The sequence below is a fragment of the Lissotriton helveticus genome, chromosome 5_1 (genome assembly GCF_964261635.1).
Source record: "Lissotriton helveticus chromosome 5_1, aLisHel1.1, whole genome shotgun sequence".
NCBI classification, from domain to species: Eukaryota; Metazoa; Chordata; class Amphibia; order Caudata; family Salamandridae; genus Lissotriton; species Lissotriton helveticus.
In genome coordinates this window covers 2,132,392,953-2,132,413,645 of record NC_136065.1, presented here as the reverse complement: position 1 = coordinate 2,132,413,645, position 20,693 = coordinate 2,132,392,953, and the positions used below count along the sequence as shown (strand labels likewise).

Sequence of the window (20,693 nt, the reverse complement as noted above, 5' to 3'; positions counted from 1 at the left end):
TGGTGCATATCAGTACAGGAGAAGCAGCGGTGCAGTACGGTGCACATCAGTACAGGAGAAGCAGCGGTGCAGTACTGTGCACATCAGTACAGGAGAAGCAGCGGTGCAGTACGGTGCACATCAGTACAGGAGAAGCAGCGGTGCAGTACGGTGCACATCACTACAGGAGAAGCAGCAACGCGGTGCATATCACTACAGGAGCAGCAGCAGTGCAGTGCACATCACTACAGGAGCAGCAGCGGTGCACATCACTACAGGAGCAGCAGTGTGGTGCATATCAGTACAGGAGAAGCAGCAGTGTGGTGCATATCAGTACAGGAGAAGCAGCGGTGCAGTACGGTGCACATCAGTACAGGAGAAGCAGCGGTGCAGTACGGTGCACATCAATACAGGAGAAGCAGCGGTGCAGTATGGTGCACATCAGTACAGGAGAAGCAGCGGTGCAGTACTGTGCACATCAGTACAAGAGAAGCAGCAGCTGTGCAGATCACTACAGGAGCAGGCACAGCAGCAGAGCACATCAGTACTGGAGCAGCAGCAGTGCACATTAGTACAGGAGCAGCAGTGTGGTGCATATCAGTACAGGAGAAGCAGCAGTGTGGTGCACATCAGTACAGAAGAAGCAGCGGTGCAGTACTGTGCACATCACTACAGGAGAAGCAGCAATGCGGTGCATATCACTACAGGAGCAGCAGCAGTGCAGTGCACATCACTACATGAGCAGCAGTAGCGGTGCAGATCACTACAGGAGGAACAGCAGTGCACATCACTACAGGAGCAGCAGTGTGGTGCATATCAGTACAGGAGAAGCAGCGGTGCAGTACGGTGCACATCAGTACAGGAGAAGCAGCGGTGCAGTACGGTGCACATCAGTACAGGAGAAGCAGCGGTGCAGTATGGTGCACATCAGTACAGGAGAAGCAGCGGTGCAGTACTGTGCACATCAGTACAGGAGAAGCAGCGGTGCAGTACTGTGCACATCAGTACAGGAGAAGCAGCGGTGCATTACGGTGCACATCACTACAGGAGCAGCAGTGTGGTGCATATCAGTTCAGGAGAAGCAGCAGTGTGGTGCATATCAGTACAGGAGAAGCAGCAGTGTGGTGCATATCAGTACAGGAGAAGCAGCGGTGCAGTACGGTGCACATCAGTACAGGAAAAGCAGCGGTGCAGTACGGTGCACATCAATACAGGAGAAGCAGCGGTGCAGTATGGTGCACATCAGTACAGGAGAAGCAGCGGTGCAGTACTGTGCACTTCAGTACAGGAGAAGCAGCAGCTGTGCAGATCACTACAGGAGCAGGCGCAGCAGCAGAGCACATCAGTACTGGAGCAGCAGCAGTGCACATTACTACAGGAGCAGCAGTGTGGTGCATATCAGTACAGGAGAAGCAGCAGTGTGGTGCATATCAGTACAGGAGAAGCAGCGGTACAGTACTGTGCACATCACTACAGGAGAAGCAGCAACGCGGTGCACATCACTACATGAGCAGCAGCAGCGGTGCAGATCACTACAGGAGGAACAGCAGTGCACATCACTACAGGAGCAGCAGTGTGGTGCATATCTGTACAGGAGAAGCAGCGGTGCAGTACGGTGCAGATCAGTACAGGAGATGCAGCGGTGCAGTACGGTGCACATCAGTACAGGAGAAGCAGCGGTGCAGTATGGTGCACATCAGTACAGTAGAAGCAGCGGTGCAGTACGGTGCACATCAGTACAGGAGAAGCAGCGGTGCAGTACTGTGCACATCAGTACAGGAGAAGCAGCGGTGCAATACGGTGCACATCAGTACAGGAGAAGCAGCGGTGCAGTATGGTGCACATCAGTACAGGAGAAGCAGCGGTGCAGTACTGTGCACATCAGTACAGGAGAAGCAGGGGTGCAGTACTGTGCAAATCAGTACAGGAGCAGCAGCAGTGCAGTGCACATCAGTACAGGAGAAGCAGCGGTGCAGTATGGTGCACATCAGTACAGGAGAAGCAGCGGTGCAGTACTGTGCACATCAGTACAGGAGAAGCAGCGGTGCAGTACTGTGCACATCAGTACAGGAGAAGCAGCGGTGCAGTACTGTGCACATCAGTACAGGAGAAGCAGCGGTGCAATACGGTGCACATCACTACAGGAGCAGCAGCGGTGCACATCACTACAGGAGCAGCAGCAGTGCAGTGCATATCACTACAGGAGCAGCAGCAGTGCACATCACTACAGGAGCAGCAGCAGCGGTGCAGATCACTACAGGAGGAACAACAGTGCACATCACTACAGGAGCAGCAGTGTGGTGCATATCAGTACAGGAGAAGCAGCGGTGCAGTACGGTGCACATCAGTACAGGAGAAGCAGCAGTGCACATCACTACAGGAGCAGCAGCAGCGGTGCAGATCACTACAGGAGGAACAGCAGTGCACATCACTACAGGAGCAGCAGTGTGGTGCATATCAGTACAGGAGAAGCAGCGGTGCAGTACGGTGCACATCAGTACAGGAGAAGCAGCGGTGCAGTACGGTGCACATCACTACAGGAGAAGCAGCAACGCGGTGCATATCACTACAGGAGCAGCAGCAGTGCAGTGCACATCACTACAGGAGCAGCAGCAGTGCACATCACTACAGGAGCAGCAGCAGCGGTGCAGATCACTACAGGAGGAACAGCAGTGCACATCACTACAGGAGCAGCAGTGTGGTGCATATCAGTACAGGAGAAGCAGCGGTGCAGTACGGTGCACATCAGTACAGGAGAAGCAGCGGTGCAGTACGGTGCACATCACTACAGGAGAAGCAGCAACGCGGTGCATATCACTACAGGAGCAGCAGCAGTGCAGTGCACATCACTACAGGAGCAGCAGCAGTGCACATCACTACAGGAGCAGCAGCAGCGGTGCAGATCACTACAGGAGGAACAGCAGTGCACATCACTACAGGAGCAGCAGTGTGGTGCATATCAGTACAGGAGAAGCAGCGGTGCAGTACGGTGCACATCAGTACAGGAGAAGCAGCGGTGCAGTACGGTGCACATCACTGCAGGAGAAGCAGCAACGCGGTGCATATCACTACAGGAGCAGCAGCAGTGCAGTGCACATCACTACAGGAGCAGCAGCAGTGCACATCACTACAGGAGCAGCAGCAGCGGTGCAGATCACTACAGGAGGAACAGCAGTGCACATCACTACAGGAGCAGCAGTGTGGTGCATATCAGTACAGGAGAAGCAGCGGTGCAGTACGGTGCACATCAGTACAGGAGAAGCAGCGGTGCAGTGCACATCACTACAGGAGCAGCAGCAGTGCACATCACTACAGGAGCAGCAGCAGTGCGGTGCACATCACTGCAGCAGGTTTCTACCCGTGGAGCTCAGGGTGGCACGTGCTGCTGGGTGCAGTCAGAGGGCAGCCTACAGTGCCCACAGCTGTGTGCAGATACCCATCAGTCTTTGCACCTGTGCCACAGACTCCCCCTCCCCTGCCAGCGCCCAGAGCTGCGACCAGCGGCCTTCAAGGCGCCTTCCGCCCCTGACAGTCCGCGGCTTCCTTCGGGGCTCTCTCTGCTGTAAATATTATTCTTAGAGCAGGACAAGTGGCGCATAAATCTTCTCAAAGGAGCCCTCGTGTGCGCGAGGCGTGAGAAGATATAAACACCTCTGTTTCTGGCACGGATCAGGGGGGGGGCCTCCGGAGAGCTGTGCTCTCTCTCTCGGCTTCAGACAGGGGGCTCTGGCACATCTCTGCTCTCTTAAAACTGTGGTGACACCAGAGCTCAGAGAGGATAGCCCCCAGAAGCCCGCGGGGCACTTACAGGCCAGCAGGGGGCAGGGGCCCTCTGAGCTGGGTATGAGCCCTCTGAGCTGGGAAGGGGTCTCTGAGCTGGTCATGTGCAGGGGCCCTTTGAGCTGGGCATGTGCAGGGGCCCGCTGAGCTGGGCATGTACAGGGGCCCTCTGAGCTGGGCATGGGCAGTGGCCCTCTGAGCTGAGCACGTACAGGGTCCCTCTGACCTGGGCATGTGCAGCGGCCCTCTGAGCTGGGCATGGGCAGGGGCCCTCTGAGCTGGGCATGTGCAGGGGCCCTCTGAGCTCCGCATGGGCAGGGGCCCTCTGATCTGGGCATGTGCAGGGGCCCTCTGAGCTGGAGCCCTCTGAGCTGGGCATGTGCAGGGGCCCTCTGAGCTGGAGCCCTCTGAGCTGGGCATGGGCAGTGGCCCTCTGAGCTGGGCATGTGCAGGGGCCTTCTGAGCTGGGCATGTGCAGGGGCCCTCTGAGCTGGGCATGTGCAGGGGCCCTCTGAGCTGGGCATGGGCAGTGACCCTCTGAGCTGGGCATGTGCAGGGGCCCTCTGAGCTGGAGCCCTCTGAGCTGGGCATGGGCAGTGGCCCTCTGAGCTGGGCATGTGCAGGGGCCTTCTGAGCTGGGCATGTGCAGGGGCCCTCTGAGCTGGTTATGAGCAGGGGCCCTCTGAGCTGGGCATGTGCAGGGGCCCGCTGGGCATGGACAGGGGCCCTCTGAGCTGGGCATGTGCAGGGGCCCTCTGAGCTGGGCATCTGCAGGGGCCCTCTGACCTGGGCATGTGCAGGGGCCCTCTGAGCTGGAGCCCTCTGAGCTGGAGCCCTCTGAGCTAGGCATGTGCAGGGGCCCTCTGAGCTGGAGCCCTCTGAGCTGGGCATGTGCAGGGGCCCTCTGAGCTGGGCATGTGCAGGGGCCCTCTGAGCTGGGCATGTGCAGGGGCCCTCTGAGCTGGAGCCCTCTGAGCTGGGCATGTGCAGGGGCCCTCTGAGCTGGTTATGAGCAGGGGCCCTCTGAGCTGGGCATGTGCAGGGGCCCGCTGGGCATGTGCAGGGGCCCTCTGAGCTGGGCATGTGCAGGGGCCCTCTGAGCTGGAGCCCTCTGAGCTGGAGCCCTCTGAGCTGGGCATGTGCAGGAGCCCTCTGAGCTGGGCATGTGCAGGGGCCCTCTGAGCTGGAGCCCTCTGAGCTGGGCATGGACAGGGGCCCTCTGAGCTGGGCATGGGCAGTTGCCCTCTAAGCTGGGCATGTGCAGGGGCCCTCTGAGCTGGGCATGTGCAGGGGCCCTCTGAGCTGGGCATGGGCAGTGGCCCTCTGAGCTGGGCATGTGCAGGGGCCCTCTGAGCTGGTTATGAGCAGGGGCCCTCTGAGCTGGGCATGTGCAGGGGCCCTCTGAGCTGGGCATGGGCAGGGGCCCTCTGAGCAGGGCATGTGCAGGGGTCCTCTGAGCTGGGCATGGACAGGGGCCCTCTGAGCTGGGCATGGGCAGTGGCCCTCTGAGCTGGGCATGTGCAGGGGCCCTCTGAGCTGGTTATGAGCAGGGGCCCTCTGAGCTGGGCATGTGCAGGGGCCCTCTGAGCTGGGCATGGGCAGCGGCCCTCTGAGCTGGGCATGGGCAGTGGCCCTCTGAGCTGGGCATGTGCAGGGGCCCTCTGGGCTAGGCAAGTGCAGGGGCCCTCTGGGCTGGGCATGTGCAGGGGCCCTCTGAGCTGGAGCCCTCTGGGCTGGGCATGTGCAGGGGCCCTCTGAGCTGGTTATGAGCCCTCTGAGCTACGCTGGAGCCCATAAGGATTAGTGTTGAATTAGTATAGTGAAATATGAAAGTAATTTGGGTGGTGGATATGTTAGTCTGTTATTTCCAGAGAGAAGGGTAGACGGCGGGATAGAAGAGGGAGAGAGGTTTTTAACACCTAATGGTGTTTTGAAGCGCTTTTTTGGCGAGTAGCCCATAAGGATTAGTGTTGAGTTAGTATAGTGAAATATGAAAGTAATTTGAGTGGTGGATGTGTTAGTCAGTTATTTGGATTGAGAAGGGTGGCGGAGGCGTTGAAAAGGGAAAAAGGGTTTGTTTTTATATAGCGCTTGTAACACTGATGGGGTGTTGAAGCACTTTATTGGCGAGTAGCACGCTACTCTGGAACCCATAAAATATTAGTGGTGAATTAGTATAGTGAAATATGGAATTTGAGAAGTGAACATGTTAGTCTGTTATTTTGATTGAAAAGGATAGTGGAGTTACAGAAGCGTGAAAGATATATATTTTTTGAGGTCATAGCAGTAGGAAGAGGCTTTTGGGTGAGTAAAAAGGGGTTTTTGAGGGGAAGAGTCAGAGGGAAGAGTTTAGAAAGGTTTGTTTTAGGGATCGGTATAGTAAAAGAGGTGTCAGATGATGCAAGGAGGTGTAAAGTAGGGCAGAGTCTAGAAAGGGTTATTTTGGCGATCATAGTAGTGGTATGGGGTTTGGGATAAATGAGAGAGTGGATGTATAGGATATATTGATAGATGTATAGGGTGAGAGATAGGGTAGTGCATTGGAAAGAGTAGTAGAAAAACGTTTGAGATGAGTCAGAAATTTGGTCTAGAGGATATATTGAGCGAAGTATAGGCTGAGAAATAGGGTAGTGCATTGGAAATGCTTAATTAGAAGAAAGTGATATATATAAAGATCCATAAGTACATTGAAAGTATATAGATACATAAAGGAGGTAAGTATATGTAGTTTAAAGACATTGATAGAGGCACAGGATGAGAAATAGGGTAGTGTATTGGATATGCTTTTTCAGGAGAAAAGTAACAAACACACAGATCCAAGTACATGGAAGGTACATAGATGCACAATGGAAGCAAGTACATGTAGACCAAAGAAGCACCAGATAAACTCCAGTTTTCAAGAGTTATTGTACTTTAATTTCTTTTTTTTTAACAACATAATTATTCTGTATGTTCATACAAAGCAATACACAAAGATCGGTACATATCTATTGTGAAAATAAATGCTCATATACAGAGGGATGTGCTGTAAATTTCTGTTCGCGTATGGTGCTTATGTGGAGAAGAGCCAGATCTTGAGTAGTTTTCTGAAGATAAGGTGGTTGTCGGTGGACCTTATGTTGAGGGGTAAAGAGTTCCATAGTTTGGCTGCTTGAACAGAGAAGGATGTGCCACCCATTGTTTTTTTTTTGTATCTTGGGATTTTGAGGCGAGTTACCCCTTTAGAGCGGAGGTTCCTCTGCTGAATGTGTTTGGTGATTTCATTCCTGATGAAGAGCGGTCCAGTGTATGGGTTTGTGGGTGATACAAAGCAGCTTGAACGTGGATCTTCTGGCAACTGGTAACCAATGCAGGGCCTTCAAGGCAGGGGAGGTGTGGTCTTGTGGTTTGATATGCAGGAGTAGTCTGGTAGCCGAGTTCTGAATCCGTTGTAGTCTTTTCGTAGTTGTTAAAGATGATCCATGGTAGAGGCTATTGGCGTAATCCAGTTTGGATAGTGGGCCATAGAAATAAATTGGACTTGCATGCGCAAATTGCTAGTATCAAATAGGTACTCGCAAATTGTGCATACAATTTCAAGGGTGCAAGGGGGCCAAAAGGCCACCTTGATGCACCCTCGAAATTGGCATGTGTGCACATGTGGCGCACACACATGCCCCTACGCCACATGGCACTTTGTAAAATGCACTTCTGGGCATTTTTCAAAGTTTTTGCAAGTTTTTCAGTTGATGGGAATTAGCGTTTCCTAAATGTGAACTCGCATTTAGGAAAAGCTTGTTGCATCCCAAATAGGGAATCGCAATTTGCGATTCCCTAAATGCATTTGCAATTTAGGTAATATCAAATTTTGCGATTACCTATTTTGCGAATTTGGGTTGATGCATCCCAAGTGCCAAAATACCGGTCGGAAAGGGGCCGATTCTGCGAATCGGCCAGTTTGCGAGTGGTATTTTAGTTGATGCATGTACCCCATAATTAATAATAACCACTGTTCACTCACCTCTGGTATACGGAAGGCAAGAAGGGCCAATAGATCAAAGATATGGGAAGTTCGCAGACAACTGAAGAAAAGCAGAGGACAGAACACCACGAATAGTCTACAGCAAGAGATGCTCATACGTTCCGGGGGTTGGCGCGGAAACGGTCGAATAGGAATGTTCAGAACACACCTCCCTGCCTTTCAGCAGCAAAGTGGACCAGTTAGGTTGCAAACGTATTTGCCACAAACATTGGAGGAGTGAATGATGGTACTCTGATCTCCCAGGCCACTGAGGGCCACGGGGATACACAGGTTGAGTGGGAGGTTAACAACGATAAAATCAATAGAATAAGATCATTAATTGCCTCCCTTCGCTCGACTGGAGCTCCGCGGCCCAACGGCCTGCCAGCCGGCTTATTTAAAACCACAAAAGATGAATGGCGAGTCTCCTAAGCCGGCTGTTCAAGCGTCACAGTATGACCGATGAGGTCCCGCGTAGCTGGAGGGCTCAATTTTATCTCCAATACACAAAAAAGGCCCGACAAACCCGCCGGCTGACTTCAGGCGGATCACACTCCTTGATGTCGATGGTAAATGCTTTGCCAAAGCTTTAAACTCGGACTTGGAAGAATGGTCAACTTCAAGGGCATTAATTCCCAGTGCGCAGTCGCGATTCAGACGCGGCCGCAGCACTGGAGACAATTTAGTTTTTCTCTCTTCCTGGATTGAAGCCGCAAACAAAACTCAAGCTCCATCTCTCTATGCAGCAATTATCGACTACAATACAGCATTCGATAGAGCCACTACACTATCAATCAATCAAGACACTTATAAAGCGCACTACATACCCATTAGGGTCTGAAGGCGCTGGGGGGTGGGGAGGTGCTGCTACTGATCGAAGAGCCAGGTCCTGAGGAGTCTTCTGAAGGTCAGCAGGTCTTGGGTCTGCCGTAGGTTGGTGGGGAGGGTGTTCCAGGTCTTGGAGGCGAGGTGGGAGAAGGATCTGCCGCCAAGACCTGAATCTGTAGATCCGTAGTGTAGTGACTCTACAGCATTTCTAGAGTCACTACACTACAGCATTCGATAGAGTTGAAAGAGCGACGCTATGGCCGAAGCTTCAGAACTGGGGTTTCCGGGTAATTCTGTTGGGGCCACAATGAGCTTATTTGTAAAGACCTAGGAAAAGTTAAAGTTTTTACCAACAGAGTTACGTCAAAGAAGATCTGGACAAATCAAGGGCTGAAGCAGGGCTGCGTCTTGGCTCCCCTGCTATTTCATCTTTATTTGGTCGGTATAAATAGAGCAGTAGCCAAAGTTAGGGCTTTCTCGCCAAAGTTTGCCGGTTCTCATCTCCACTGCTTACAGTATACAGATGATACAATTGTGTTTAAACATACAGGTTTCGACTTGCAAAGATCTCTGGACGTTCTCTCTCTATATTGTAGTGACAATAAGAACTGAGGAAACCAATTCCAACTACTTTCTTTTATAAGATTTTACATCGTTAATTGTCTTTGTCCTGATGAAGGTGATAAGATTTACAAGCACCGAAACGCCGCGTCGACTGTCTTTTTCGATTGTTTTTAAATTATTTTGTATTTTTGTATAAGATCTCCATCAATGCCTCAAAAACAAAAATAAGGGTTGGCGGAAAGAAGATAAACAAGGAATAAATATTTCACTTGGACCAGGTGAAACTGGAGCAGGCATCGAGCTTGAAGTCTTTGGGCATTCATTTTAATCAGCATGGTCCGGACAAAGCTCAGAACTGGGCACTGAAAGGAAAATGACCATTAATTTTCAAGAACTACTACAACAGATCAGAGGTCCAGACCTCGCAGCAACCTGTCCTGTCGTTGGCGCCAGATTTATCCCAACATTGTCTTATGGCCGGCTCTCGGCCAGTTGGCGAGACAAGGCTCAATGCGGATGATACGTACGGTTATTCCATCTGCCTGAGGCCAGTCCATCGTACAAATTCATCTTGAATTTAATTCAAGTAAGTAAGCAACCATGGCAAAAGCAAGGTTCTTGGTTATTACTAAACCTTCAGGCTGCTGCAACTGGTTCATGAAGGGAGCTAATAGGCTCAAGTATACTGGATAACCAGCTCCATTGGAACCCCATGTGAAAGATTCAAATAATGCCTCAAGCTCCCAGGACATCCTTGACCTAAACCTGCCTCCCATAGAGTGTGCCCAACTTCTTCAAAAAACGCGAGAGGACCGGCTTGAGTTATGGCTGAAGGCCACGTGGACGTGTGAGCCACTTCCTACCAGTCCAATGGGAGGGCTCCGTGTCTACCCAGCCGTGTGAGTCTAGACGAGGGAACCAACCTCGTGAGGCTCAGATGTGGACTAATGCCTTTGAAGGCATACACGTGTGGCGCTCACAGCAAACGGCGTGATTTCAGGCTTGAATCGTCACTGCATGTAGTGAGCTTCTCTAGTGAACTGGAGGACTCAAGGCGCTACTGGCTAAATGCAATATTTCTCCATCCAGGAACCAGACACTGCCAAACAGCGATACCAATGGGCTTGGGTGGGATCTGATATGACGCTAGGCGTGAGTGCGAGTCCTCACATATATCCTTCCGTCTTACTTGCTGCTACCATCTCGATGTACTTTCTGCTAGCGCCAAGATGCTCCTTGGAGTGAATGTAGTGCTCTATAAAATTCCTTCATTCATTCATTCATAAGCGTACAGGTAACATCTAGGATTCTGAAGTTCCCAAAAGATGCTTACAGGGTTATTAATCAGAGCGCTCCGCCTGTATGGATCCTTAACCCCGCCTTTATCAATCCCTAATCCCGCCTTTATCGATCCCTAAGCCCGCCTTTATCGATCCCTAAGCCCGGCGTTCCTGTACGTAAACCAGCACCCGAGCTCCCTGCACAGAGCGCTTTGTCCGGATGATTTTAATGGTGCCTCGTGTTCTTGCCTCTACGCTGCTGTACCCGCGGGGACGAGGCACGGGCAGTGCTTAGAAGTGTGAAGAGCGTGCAGCAGGCTTTGAAGATTGTCCATAAGAGGGTGTGTGGGTAGAGGCGGGGCTCTTTGGCATAGTTGGTATTTGGGAAGCACTTCACCTCCCGCACACAGCACTTTCCTGAACTGTCCTCAATGGTACATGTATTTCCTAGTCACAGATGCACTTTAGTGCCCCAAGCACTGAGAGCGCCACCTAGGATTAGCAAGTCCTTGAAGGATGTTTACAACAGCGGCGACCAGAGTGCGCTTCTAAGGCAGTGTTGTCTCCGCCCTGTGTTTATTTATTGTAGTAACAGCCGTATTTCCAGAGGGTAGGGTGGGGTGAGGTGAGGTGGGGGAGGGGGGGAGGAGGGGGGTATGCACTGTTCGTGCCCAGGACTCTGAAGCGCTTCGAGGCTTTTCATAATATCAGCAACAAGAGTGCGTTTTCAGAGAAAGGGTTACCTTCTGTCTCTGCTTGTGGTACCTCGCACCTCACACTGCGGGCTTTATTTGATCCTGGGAGTTGGTCAGGGTCGTTGTAGTGACAACCTCTAGGCCCATGGAGGGTGAGCCATAGCAGACTTGCACAGAGCACTTCAAATATTTACAACTGGGCACTCAAGGGACTGATAGGCCAGGGATTTTAGGTAATAATACTGGAATGAAAAGGCTTTAAAAGAAATGTTTCTAAATGATGTCTAGGCGCTTTCAGCTCCTCAAAGCGCCTTACAAACGTGAACTCACTCACACTGGGCCAGAGGGCAGGTCTGTGGCACGGGTTCGGTGGTACTTACAGAGGGCCCGGATTCAGCCCGAGTGTGCCAGAAGCTGGGTTTAGTGGAGCATGGTATACACAAAAATAGTCTGCGGGTCCACAATGTTCCTTCGAAAAGTAGTGCAAAAGCACAACGAATACTCGCGCAAATCTAGTGTTAGAACCTGAAAAAAGTCCTATTTAAGAGGACGGAATCCCATCACCCACCGAGGTGGCATGCTTCCTCATCTGGGATCTCCCCTTAGTTGCAATTCTTAGTACAACCAAGGGCTGCGAGCCCTTCACTATGAAGGGGGAGCTCACAGATGTTTTGAAAGACGGACGGTGAGTCTGATCTCCTAAGGTCAACGAAGCTTGAATGAATTAGTGTGAGACAAATTGTTTGCAGTGCCAACAAAAAATTGTTTTTGCGATGCTAAAATTGGCTACCAAGCGAAAAATATGGTTAATGGTTATCACCTGGTGTCAAGCAATAAAAACAGTGCAAACGCGATCTGAATATATTAATGATCGTGTAGGTCTGGAAAGAGGGTCTACATGTTTCGGCCATGACGATCGTATGCCGATCTTGGCCTTCCTCAGGACCAGAATGGAAATGCTACTGCCAAAAATGTGAAAGATTATAAAAATGACAATTATAATACGTAGGTAGGAACATTACAACCTACATTCACCTGTGGTCTTCATTGTGAAGGATCTACAGGGTTTTGTCTTGTCACCCGTTCGTGTATGGGCGAATTCCTCACCACTCCTGGCAACAGCTCAGGGCCTGAGGCACCGCTCTCTCCGTCAGTACCCAGGACGGTCTTCTGGCTGTCCCAAGGGCATGGGACAGCCAGAGACCACAGGTGAATGTAGGTTGTAATGTTCCTACTCACGTATTTTTAGACCTACGCAATCATTAATATATTCAGATTGTTTTTGCTCTGTTTCTATTGCTTGGCACACAGGACACGCACTCGTGGTTGTACACACCTTCAGCGCTGCCTCACGCACACAGGACACACAGCCGTGGTGGTGCACAGCAGGGCGTGGCCTGGTGTAGCCTCCAGCACTCCCTCACGCACACAGAACAAGTACTTGTAGTTGTGCACAGCAGGGCGTGGCCTGGTGTGAGATGAATGCAGAGATTGATTTTTGTGTATCCTTCAATGTCTTAATTTTTATTTACCTGTTTTTTGTCTTCTTTTTATTTCCCACCCTTTTCTTTCCTTTATCTACCACTGTTTTCCTACCTCTCTATTTCTTTCATTTATATCTTCCTACTTTATTCTCTCTTCACCTGTCTTGTCACCTCTCTACTTTACTGCACTTTACTTCTTTACCCCTGCACTGTCCCTTTCTCTCCTTCTACTTTCATCGTTTCTCCACTTTTCTTCTTCCACCCTCTTCTCTCCCTTTTCGTTTGTTCTTTTTCCCACTTCTTTTCTTCATTCCGTCGCTGCTCTATCCTTCAACCCTCTCCACCTTTCTTCCCCTCTTCCATCCCACTGTCCCCTTTCTGCTCCCTCCTTTATTCCTCTCTGTCCTCTCACTGTCCCTCCTTCGCCCCCTCCCCCCTGCAGGTACAAGGGCTTCATCAAAGACTGTCCCAGTGGACAGCTGGACGCTGCTGGATTCCAGAAGATCTATAAACAGTTCTTTCCCTTCGGAGACCCCACCAAGTTCGCCACCTTTGTCTTCAACGTCTTCGACGAGAACAAGGTGGGTGAAGGGTGGGTCTGTGGATGGGTCTGTGGGTGTCTGACGTCTGGAGGGTGCTTGACTGTGACGAATGAATGTATAGCTGTTTACTAATCCGGGGGTCGAGACAAGATCCTGTGTACCAGGTCAGAAGACCGATTTGCAAATTGTAGGCGCAGGGATGTTACAAGATTTGCCCAGAATCACACAGCGACAGAACCGTGGTTGTGTGTGGGGACGCAGAACAGTGGTGGTGTGTGGTGATTGAGGCTGTTAGTGCTGATGTGAAGCGCTGCACTGCTGTTTTGGGGTTCACTGGGGTGAGTGCAGGATGTGTGACGTCAGGCATCGGATTACAGACCCTCTCATATCACACCCTCTCTCTTCCTCTCTTCCAAGGATGGACGGATTGAATTTTCGGAGTTCATCCAGGCGCTGTCCGTCACCTCGCGGGGGACGCTGGACGAGAAGCTACGGTGTAAGTGTGCCTTGAGCCCCCCCCCCACACCTCTCCCCCAACCCGAGGGGTTGTGTAGTCTGGACAGCTGGGAGGGTGGACTGTGAGGTTTGGACAGCTGGGAGGGTGGTCTGTGGGGTCTGGATAGCTGGGATGGTGGACTGTGGGGTCTGGACAGATGGGAGGGTGGTCTGTGGAGTCTGGACAGATGGGAGAGTGGACTTTGGAGTCTGGACAGATGGGAGGGTGGACGGTGGAGTCTGGACAGCTGGGAGGGTGGACTGTGGAGTCTGGACAGCTGGGAGGGTGGACTGTGGAGTCTGGACAGATGGGAGAGTGGACTTTGGAGTCTGGACAGATGGGAGGGTGGACGGTGGAGTATGGACAGCTGGGAGGGTGGACTGTGGAGTCTGGACAGCTGGGAGGGTGGACTGTGGAGTCTGGACAGATGGGAGGGTGGACGGTGGGGTCTGGACAGCTGGGAGGGTGGACTGTGGGGTCTGGACAGATGGGAGGGTGGACGGTGGGGTCTGGACAGATGGGAGGGTGGACTGTGGAGTCTGGACAGCTGGGAGGGTGGACTGTGGAGTCTGGACAGCTGGGAGGGTGGACTGTGGGGTCTGGACAGATGGGAGGGAGGGCTGTGGAGTCTGGACAGCTGGGACGGTGGACTGTGAGGTTTGGACAGCTGGGAGGGTGGGCTGTGGGGTTTGAACATCTGGGAGGGTGGACTGTTGGGTCTGGCCAGCTGGGAGGGTGGACTGTGGAGTCTGGACAGATGGGAGGGTGGACTTTGGGATCTGGACAGCTGGGAGGGTGGACTGTGGAATCTGGACAGATGGGAGTGTGGACTGTTGAGGATGGGCAAGTTGCAGCTAGTCCTTGATGGAATGGAATGTGCTGCTGGCGGTCCCCATGAGCGCCCCCCCCCCCCCGGCTGAGGCTAGTGGCCAGTGATAGTCCAGCTCTCATGCCTTCTGCTTACAGGGGCCTTCAAGCTGTACGACCTGGACAACGACGGCTACATCACGCGGACCGAGATGTTGGACATCGTCGACGCCATATACCAGATGGTGGTGAGTACGAGGGGTGGGGAGTGTGGTGGTGAGTACGAGGGGTGGGGAGTGTGGTGGTGAGTTCGATGGTGGGGAGTGTGGCGGTGAGTACGAGTGGTGGGGAGTGTGGTGGTGAGTACGAGGGGTGGGGAGTGTGGCGGTGAGTACGAGGGGTGGGGAGTGTGGCGGTGAATACGAGGGGTGGGGAGTGTGGCGGTGAGTACGAGGGGTGGGGAGTGTGGTGGTGAGTACGAGGGGTGGGGAGTGTGGCGGTGAGTACGAGGGGTGGGGAGTGTGGCGGTGAATACGAGGGGTGGGGAGTGTGGCGGTGAGTACGAGGGGTGGGAAGTGTGGTGGTGAGTACGAGGGGTGGGGAGTGTGGCGGTGAGTACGAGGGCTGGGAAGTGTGGCGGTGAGTACGAGGGGTGGGGAGTGTGGCGGTGAGTACGAGGGGTGGGGAGTGTGGCGGTGAATACGAGGGGTGGGGAGTGTGGCGGTGAGTACGAGGGGTGGGGAATGTGGTGGTGAGTACGAGGGGTGGAAAGTGTGGCGGTGAGTACGAGGGGTGGGGAGTGTGGCGGTGAGTACGAGGGCTGGGGAGTGTGGTGGTGAATACGAGGGGTGGGGAGTGTGGCGGTGAGTACGAGGGGTGGGGAGTGTGGCGGTGAGTACGAGGGGTGGGGAGTGTGGCGGTGAATACGAGGGGTGGGGAGTGTGGCCGTGAGTATGAGGGGTGGGGAGTGTGGCGGTGAATACGAGGGGTGGGGAGTGTGGCGGTGAATACGAGGGGTGGGGAGTGTGGCGGTGAGTACGAGGGGTGGGGAGTGTGGTGGTGAGTACGAGGGGTGGGGAGTGTGGCGGTGAGTACGAGGGGTGGGGAGTGTGGCGGTGAATACGAGGGGTGGGGAGTGTGGCGGTGAGTACGAGGGGTGGGGAGTGTGGTGGTGAGTACGATGGGCGGGGAGTGTGGTGGTGAGTACGAGGGGTGGGAAGTGTGGTGGTGAGTTCGATGGTGGGGAGTGTGGCGGAGAGTACGAGTGGTGGAGAGTGTGGTGGTGAGTACGAGGTGTGGGGAGTGTGGCGGTGAGTTCGAGGGGTGGCGAGTGTGGCGGTGAATACGAGGGGTGGGGAGTGTGGCGGTGAGTAGGAGGGGTCGGGAGTGTGGTGGTGAGTACGAGGGGTGGGGAGTGTGGCGGTGAGTATGAGGGGTGGGGAGTGTGGTGGTGAGTACGAGGGGTGGGGAGTGTGGCGGTGAGTACGAGGGGTGGGAAGTGTGGCGGTGAGTACGAGGGGAGGGGAATGTGGTGGTGAGTACGAGGGGTGGAAAGTGTGGCGGTGAGTACGAGGGGTGGGGAGTGGGGTGGTGAGTACGAGGGGTGGGGAGTGGGGCGGTGAGTACGAGGGGTGGGGAGTGTGGCGGTGAGTACGAGGGGTGGGGAGTGTGGTGGTGAGTACAAGGGGTGGGGAGTGTGGTGGTGAGTACGAGTGGTGGGGAATGTGGCGGTGAGTACGAGGGGTGGGAAGTGTGGCGGTGAGTATAAAGGAGTACAGTAGAGTTGACACCAGCACGTGATTTCATGTGCCTTCCTTCGCACCAAGCTGAGGGATGCTCATAAGACATATAGGACAACGTATAGCTGTTTCCGAAGGATGAAACCCAGTCACTCAGAGGAAACTTCCACTTTCTGTAATCTGCCAATGCCATATTTAAGAGGACACTTGTACAGCTCCGTTAGATTACCAGATACTGTCAATGTGGAAGCGCTGTTTGTATAAAAATAATGGTATACAACGCGTACTTTAATGCGCGTACTGCGCACCGTAGGGTGTATGGTCCATTCTGCATGGATAAGGACTTTACAGGTTTTCCCATCACTTTTGGAGGAACAAAAAAGCCTTAGGACAGAGGAGACTCCTTGACTGGCAGGAGGCCCACTATGTGCTCCTACCCAGTAGGTCTATCTTAAGTGCACTTAAGTTCTTACGTCTATCTTAAGCACACTTAAGTACATACGTCTATCTTAAGCGCATTGCAGTGCATACATCTATCTTAAGCACACTGCAGTACATACATCTATCGTAAGTGCGCTGAAGACGTCTACCCTAAGCGGCCTGAAGTACATACATCTATCTTACGTTTAATGAAGCACATACGTCTATCTTAAGCAGACTTCAGTACATACGTCTATCTTAAGCACACTTCAGTACATACGTCTATCTTAAGTACACTGAAATACATACGTCTAGCTAAAGTGCACTGAAGTACATACATCAATCTTAAGTGCTGTTGGAAATGGGATCCCCGGCTGGCCAGGGCTTTCGCCAAAGTCAGTCAGAGACCACCACACCCAAGTCAGGGCAAGGGAGTTACACGCCAAGATAACCCCTACTCACCCTCTAGGTAACGTGGCGCGAGCAGCAAGGCTAAACTTGGAGGCGATGTAGGCTAAGTATTTGCGCACGCACCCCAGCAACAACAACCAAAGGCCCACCACAAAGGAAACTCCACACAAGGTTATATAAAAATAGCCTTTGTATTACACCAAAACACATTAGATAAAACACACACTTTACAATGTGCCAGAGGCACGGGCGGAATTTACAGGGGATATGTACAAGACAGGGCCACCTGGACCACTGTCAGGAATCAGAAGTAGCACTTTCAGAAATAGCACTTAGTACATAGAATATAAATTTACTTTTGCACAAAATAGCACACAACCAGTAACTACTGGTAACAGGACCTCACTAGCACCACCTGCACTAGGGAGAAAACAACCACCTATGTATCACAATACCTGTAGGGGTGTAAGAACATACACATGATGCAATGCATGACATTCATTCAGAGGTGTAAAAACAATATCAATTGCGCCAATCTCACAAGTCACCACCTGTGACTGTCCATGTGTCCCAATGTCAGGGCCTAAACGTGGCAGCTGCCCACGAAGTGCTGGGCAGCTGGAGATGAGGATGGGGCAACACGATGGAGCCTTGTGGGCTCAAGCACGCTGGTGGGCAAAAGGAAATGCCCCCTGGAGCCTCCTCTGGGCTCTAAACCCACCTGGCACCCAAAGAGCCTCTCTAGGCTCTGTAAGAATTATGGCACCCAAGAGCCTCTCTGGCTCTTAACACTGGGACGCCTTGGGGGAGCCTCTCAGGGCTCTGAACATCTAGCAATGCCCCCAAGAGCCTCGGGGCTCTAAGAACACTTGCCCCTTCGTTGGAGTCCCCCTCCTGGGGACTCAAAGCAACTATGGCCCTCCCAGAGCCTCTCAGGGCTCTGCAGCCAGAATGCCCCCACGACGTTGGAGCCTCTCCGGGCTCGAAACACCAGATGCCCTCCTTGAGCCTCTCAGGCTCACACACGAAATGAAGGGAGCCCAGATCACGGGGGCGGCACCGAAAGCGTGCCCGACACACCCCCCAACTGCCTCACTCCAAGCCCCACTCACCGGTTCTCTTGCCGCCGGTCTTCTTTCTGGTGTGGCCCAGCGCGGGGTAGGCTCTCGCCTGGGTCTGGATTCAGTTACCGGTCTCCTCTTCACGGCAGCAGGCGGGGCTCCCCCTCGGTCCCGGGAGCCCCGAGAAGGCAGGCGCCGCTCTCTCTTCCTGGTTACACGTCAGGTCCCGGGCCAGCAGCCAATCAGAGCGCGGCCCGGGAATGACGTCAGAGGTGTCCCGCAGTACCGCCCCCGGCCTGCCTGACTTCCTGGTCGCGGGCCGGGCGGCGGCGATTCTCGAGTAGGCAAACGAGGGGTGGGCTCCCTCCAGGAATTAAATATTAGGCGAGGTGGGCTCTCGCCATGGCGGCCAGGTCCCTGTCGAGGTGGGCACTCGCCAGAGGACTTCGAGAATCGGCCAATCAAGCGGGCACACGCCGGGTGGGCACCGGCTGTAGCAGGCAAAGCGCTCCCAAGCGCTACAGCCTGAATAAAGCGCTGTTAGGCGCTAGAAGGAAAACGAAGCGCTTCCAGGCGCTAGGGAAATCAGAAAGCGCTCCCCAGCGCTAGAAGTAATAAAAAGGTCCAGCAAAGTCCCTTCAGGGGGGGGGCAGGGGGCAAGGCTGGGCCCAGAGCCAGCACACTGGGTCTCCAGGCAGGGAGACACCCCAAGTGGCGGTCCTCTGGCCCAGCAGCAGCAACAACAGCCCCCTCAGGATCCTGGAACAAGAACAACTTCAGTGGGGACACAGCCCCATTTTTATACAGTGCATTCCTTTGTTTGAGGGTGCAGAGTGGGGGCGGAACCAGTCGCAGCTGGTTCTTGAGTACTCTGTTTACCTCAACCACCCTCTCTATTCACTGGCAGGGCTTGGGTCATTAGACACACCACAGGGGGGCGGAGCCAGCATTGTGTGGGGAAAACCCAGCCCATCCAGGACACAGGTACACTCCTCCCACACATCACTCATGCTAATCTCCCACTCACCACCGGGCAGACCCATCCAGACTTCCTGGAGCCTGGCATGCCAGCCAGCTCCAGCCAATCACACGTTAGCACCCTCACAGCACACGTACAGCCATGTCTAGAAATGGCGCTTCGCTACTAGACACATACAAGCCGCACATACCGTTGCGCAGCATTCACTCTCACGAGTTCACACATACCAGACTCAAGCCTGTACACCCCACGCATCAGGAACTACCAGGGACACATACATTCCCCATGCATTCCTATGGGCGGGCAGGCCTAGCTCAGCACATGCACTCAGAGTGCGCACGCACTTTCCCCTGGGACACAGTGAAAGTGCGCAGAATCCCAAAATCACCATCTCCAGGTCACCATTTCAAGCAAAAAGTCTAGGGGTGAACCTGCCCTAAGGGCCAAAGTCCAACATAACCCCCTTCCAGCCAAAACGCAGGGGAGACCAATCACCACCGTGATGGACTTCCCTGCTTGGGGCGATAGAACACGGACGCGGGCCCACAACTGCAGGGACACCCTCCTGTTCTACGCCACGGTGAACCCATGGGATTCCTTCTAAACACACTGTCTGGACCAACTGGGCTACCCCACTGGTACTCCCAAGTTGTCCGCGGCCAGGACCAGGCCCTGGGCCACCCAGGTGCCACTGGTCCATGCCAATTCGCAGAGCGGGGGGTAGAAACCCCTGGCACATAGGAGCCATTTTCCACTCTTCCTGTCTGCAAGACAGGACTAGACTGCCACTGGTACTCCAGCCTAGGGCCTACAACCTCAGGCGGACCAGGAGTCTCGGGGAAGGTTCTCCTCCCCCTACCTCTTCTCCTAGGGTTCCTCCTCCCTCTGCGAGGGGTACCCCTAGAACGCCATTCCAACCCAGGACTTATCCACTCAGGTTGCACCGGGGTCAGAGGTGGGCTCTCCCACCCTCTACACCCCCTTCCAGAGGTCTGCCCTCTCCCACCTGGAGAAGTTCCTCTGGAAGAAGAACCGGTCAGGACACTGGTTACAGTCGTCCTACCCTTCAGGTCAGGCCGATCCTGAACCTGGCCTTCCAACCTCTGGTCTAAAACCTTCGGTGGAACAGTTGCCTGGCACTCCAGGACTTCTGGGGATTCACACGCAATCCCCCTGAGGCTAACAAATGTCACATCTGTTGCGTGACTGTCTGTCTGGCGCAGATCTCCCGCCCTCTGTCCACCTGACAGTGCGTGACGATCCCCCAGACCAGAAGTGGTGTTACCATGGTCACTACACGGGAACCTAGCCCAACTGGGTAGTCCCTGACCCACTGGTCCTTCCACTGGGGAACTCCCCCAATCACTCCTCACTCTGGACTCCTGTACCCTCCCTATCGGAGCGGTACGGCCAGACTCTAGAACCACAGGAGCTCTGATTACAGACGCTCCAGGTCCTCTACTCACTAGGAGATCCTCCTCAACTGGGTTAACAGGACAGCCTAGGTCCCCAACCTGGTGTTCCCTCAAGAAACCACCCAGGTTCTGAGACAGGGCTTCGGGCCTCTGGGGGCTCTCAGCCACCCACTGACTCCTGCTCCACTGAGCCAGGCAGTCAGCCCCTACACC

The 20,693-nt window shown here is 53.6% G+C and overlaps 1 protein-coding gene across 1 annotated transcript in view; it reads left to right on the top strand.

The window, feature by feature from the left end:
* The window catches only part of NCS1 (neuronal calcium sensor 1), a 358,114-nt gene that overhangs the window by 295,685 nt on the left and 41,736 nt on the right, over window positions 1-20,693 (top strand). Inside the window, exons 3-5 of the mRNA XM_078641547.1 lie at window positions 13,053-13,191; window positions 13,570-13,648; window positions 14,615-14,703. Of these exons, the coding sequence (XP_078497673.1) occupies window positions 13,053-13,191; window positions 13,570-13,648; window positions 14,615-14,703 (307 nt within the window). The remainder of the gene's footprint in view (window positions 1-13,052; window positions 13,192-13,569; window positions 13,649-14,614; window positions 14,704-20,693) is intronic.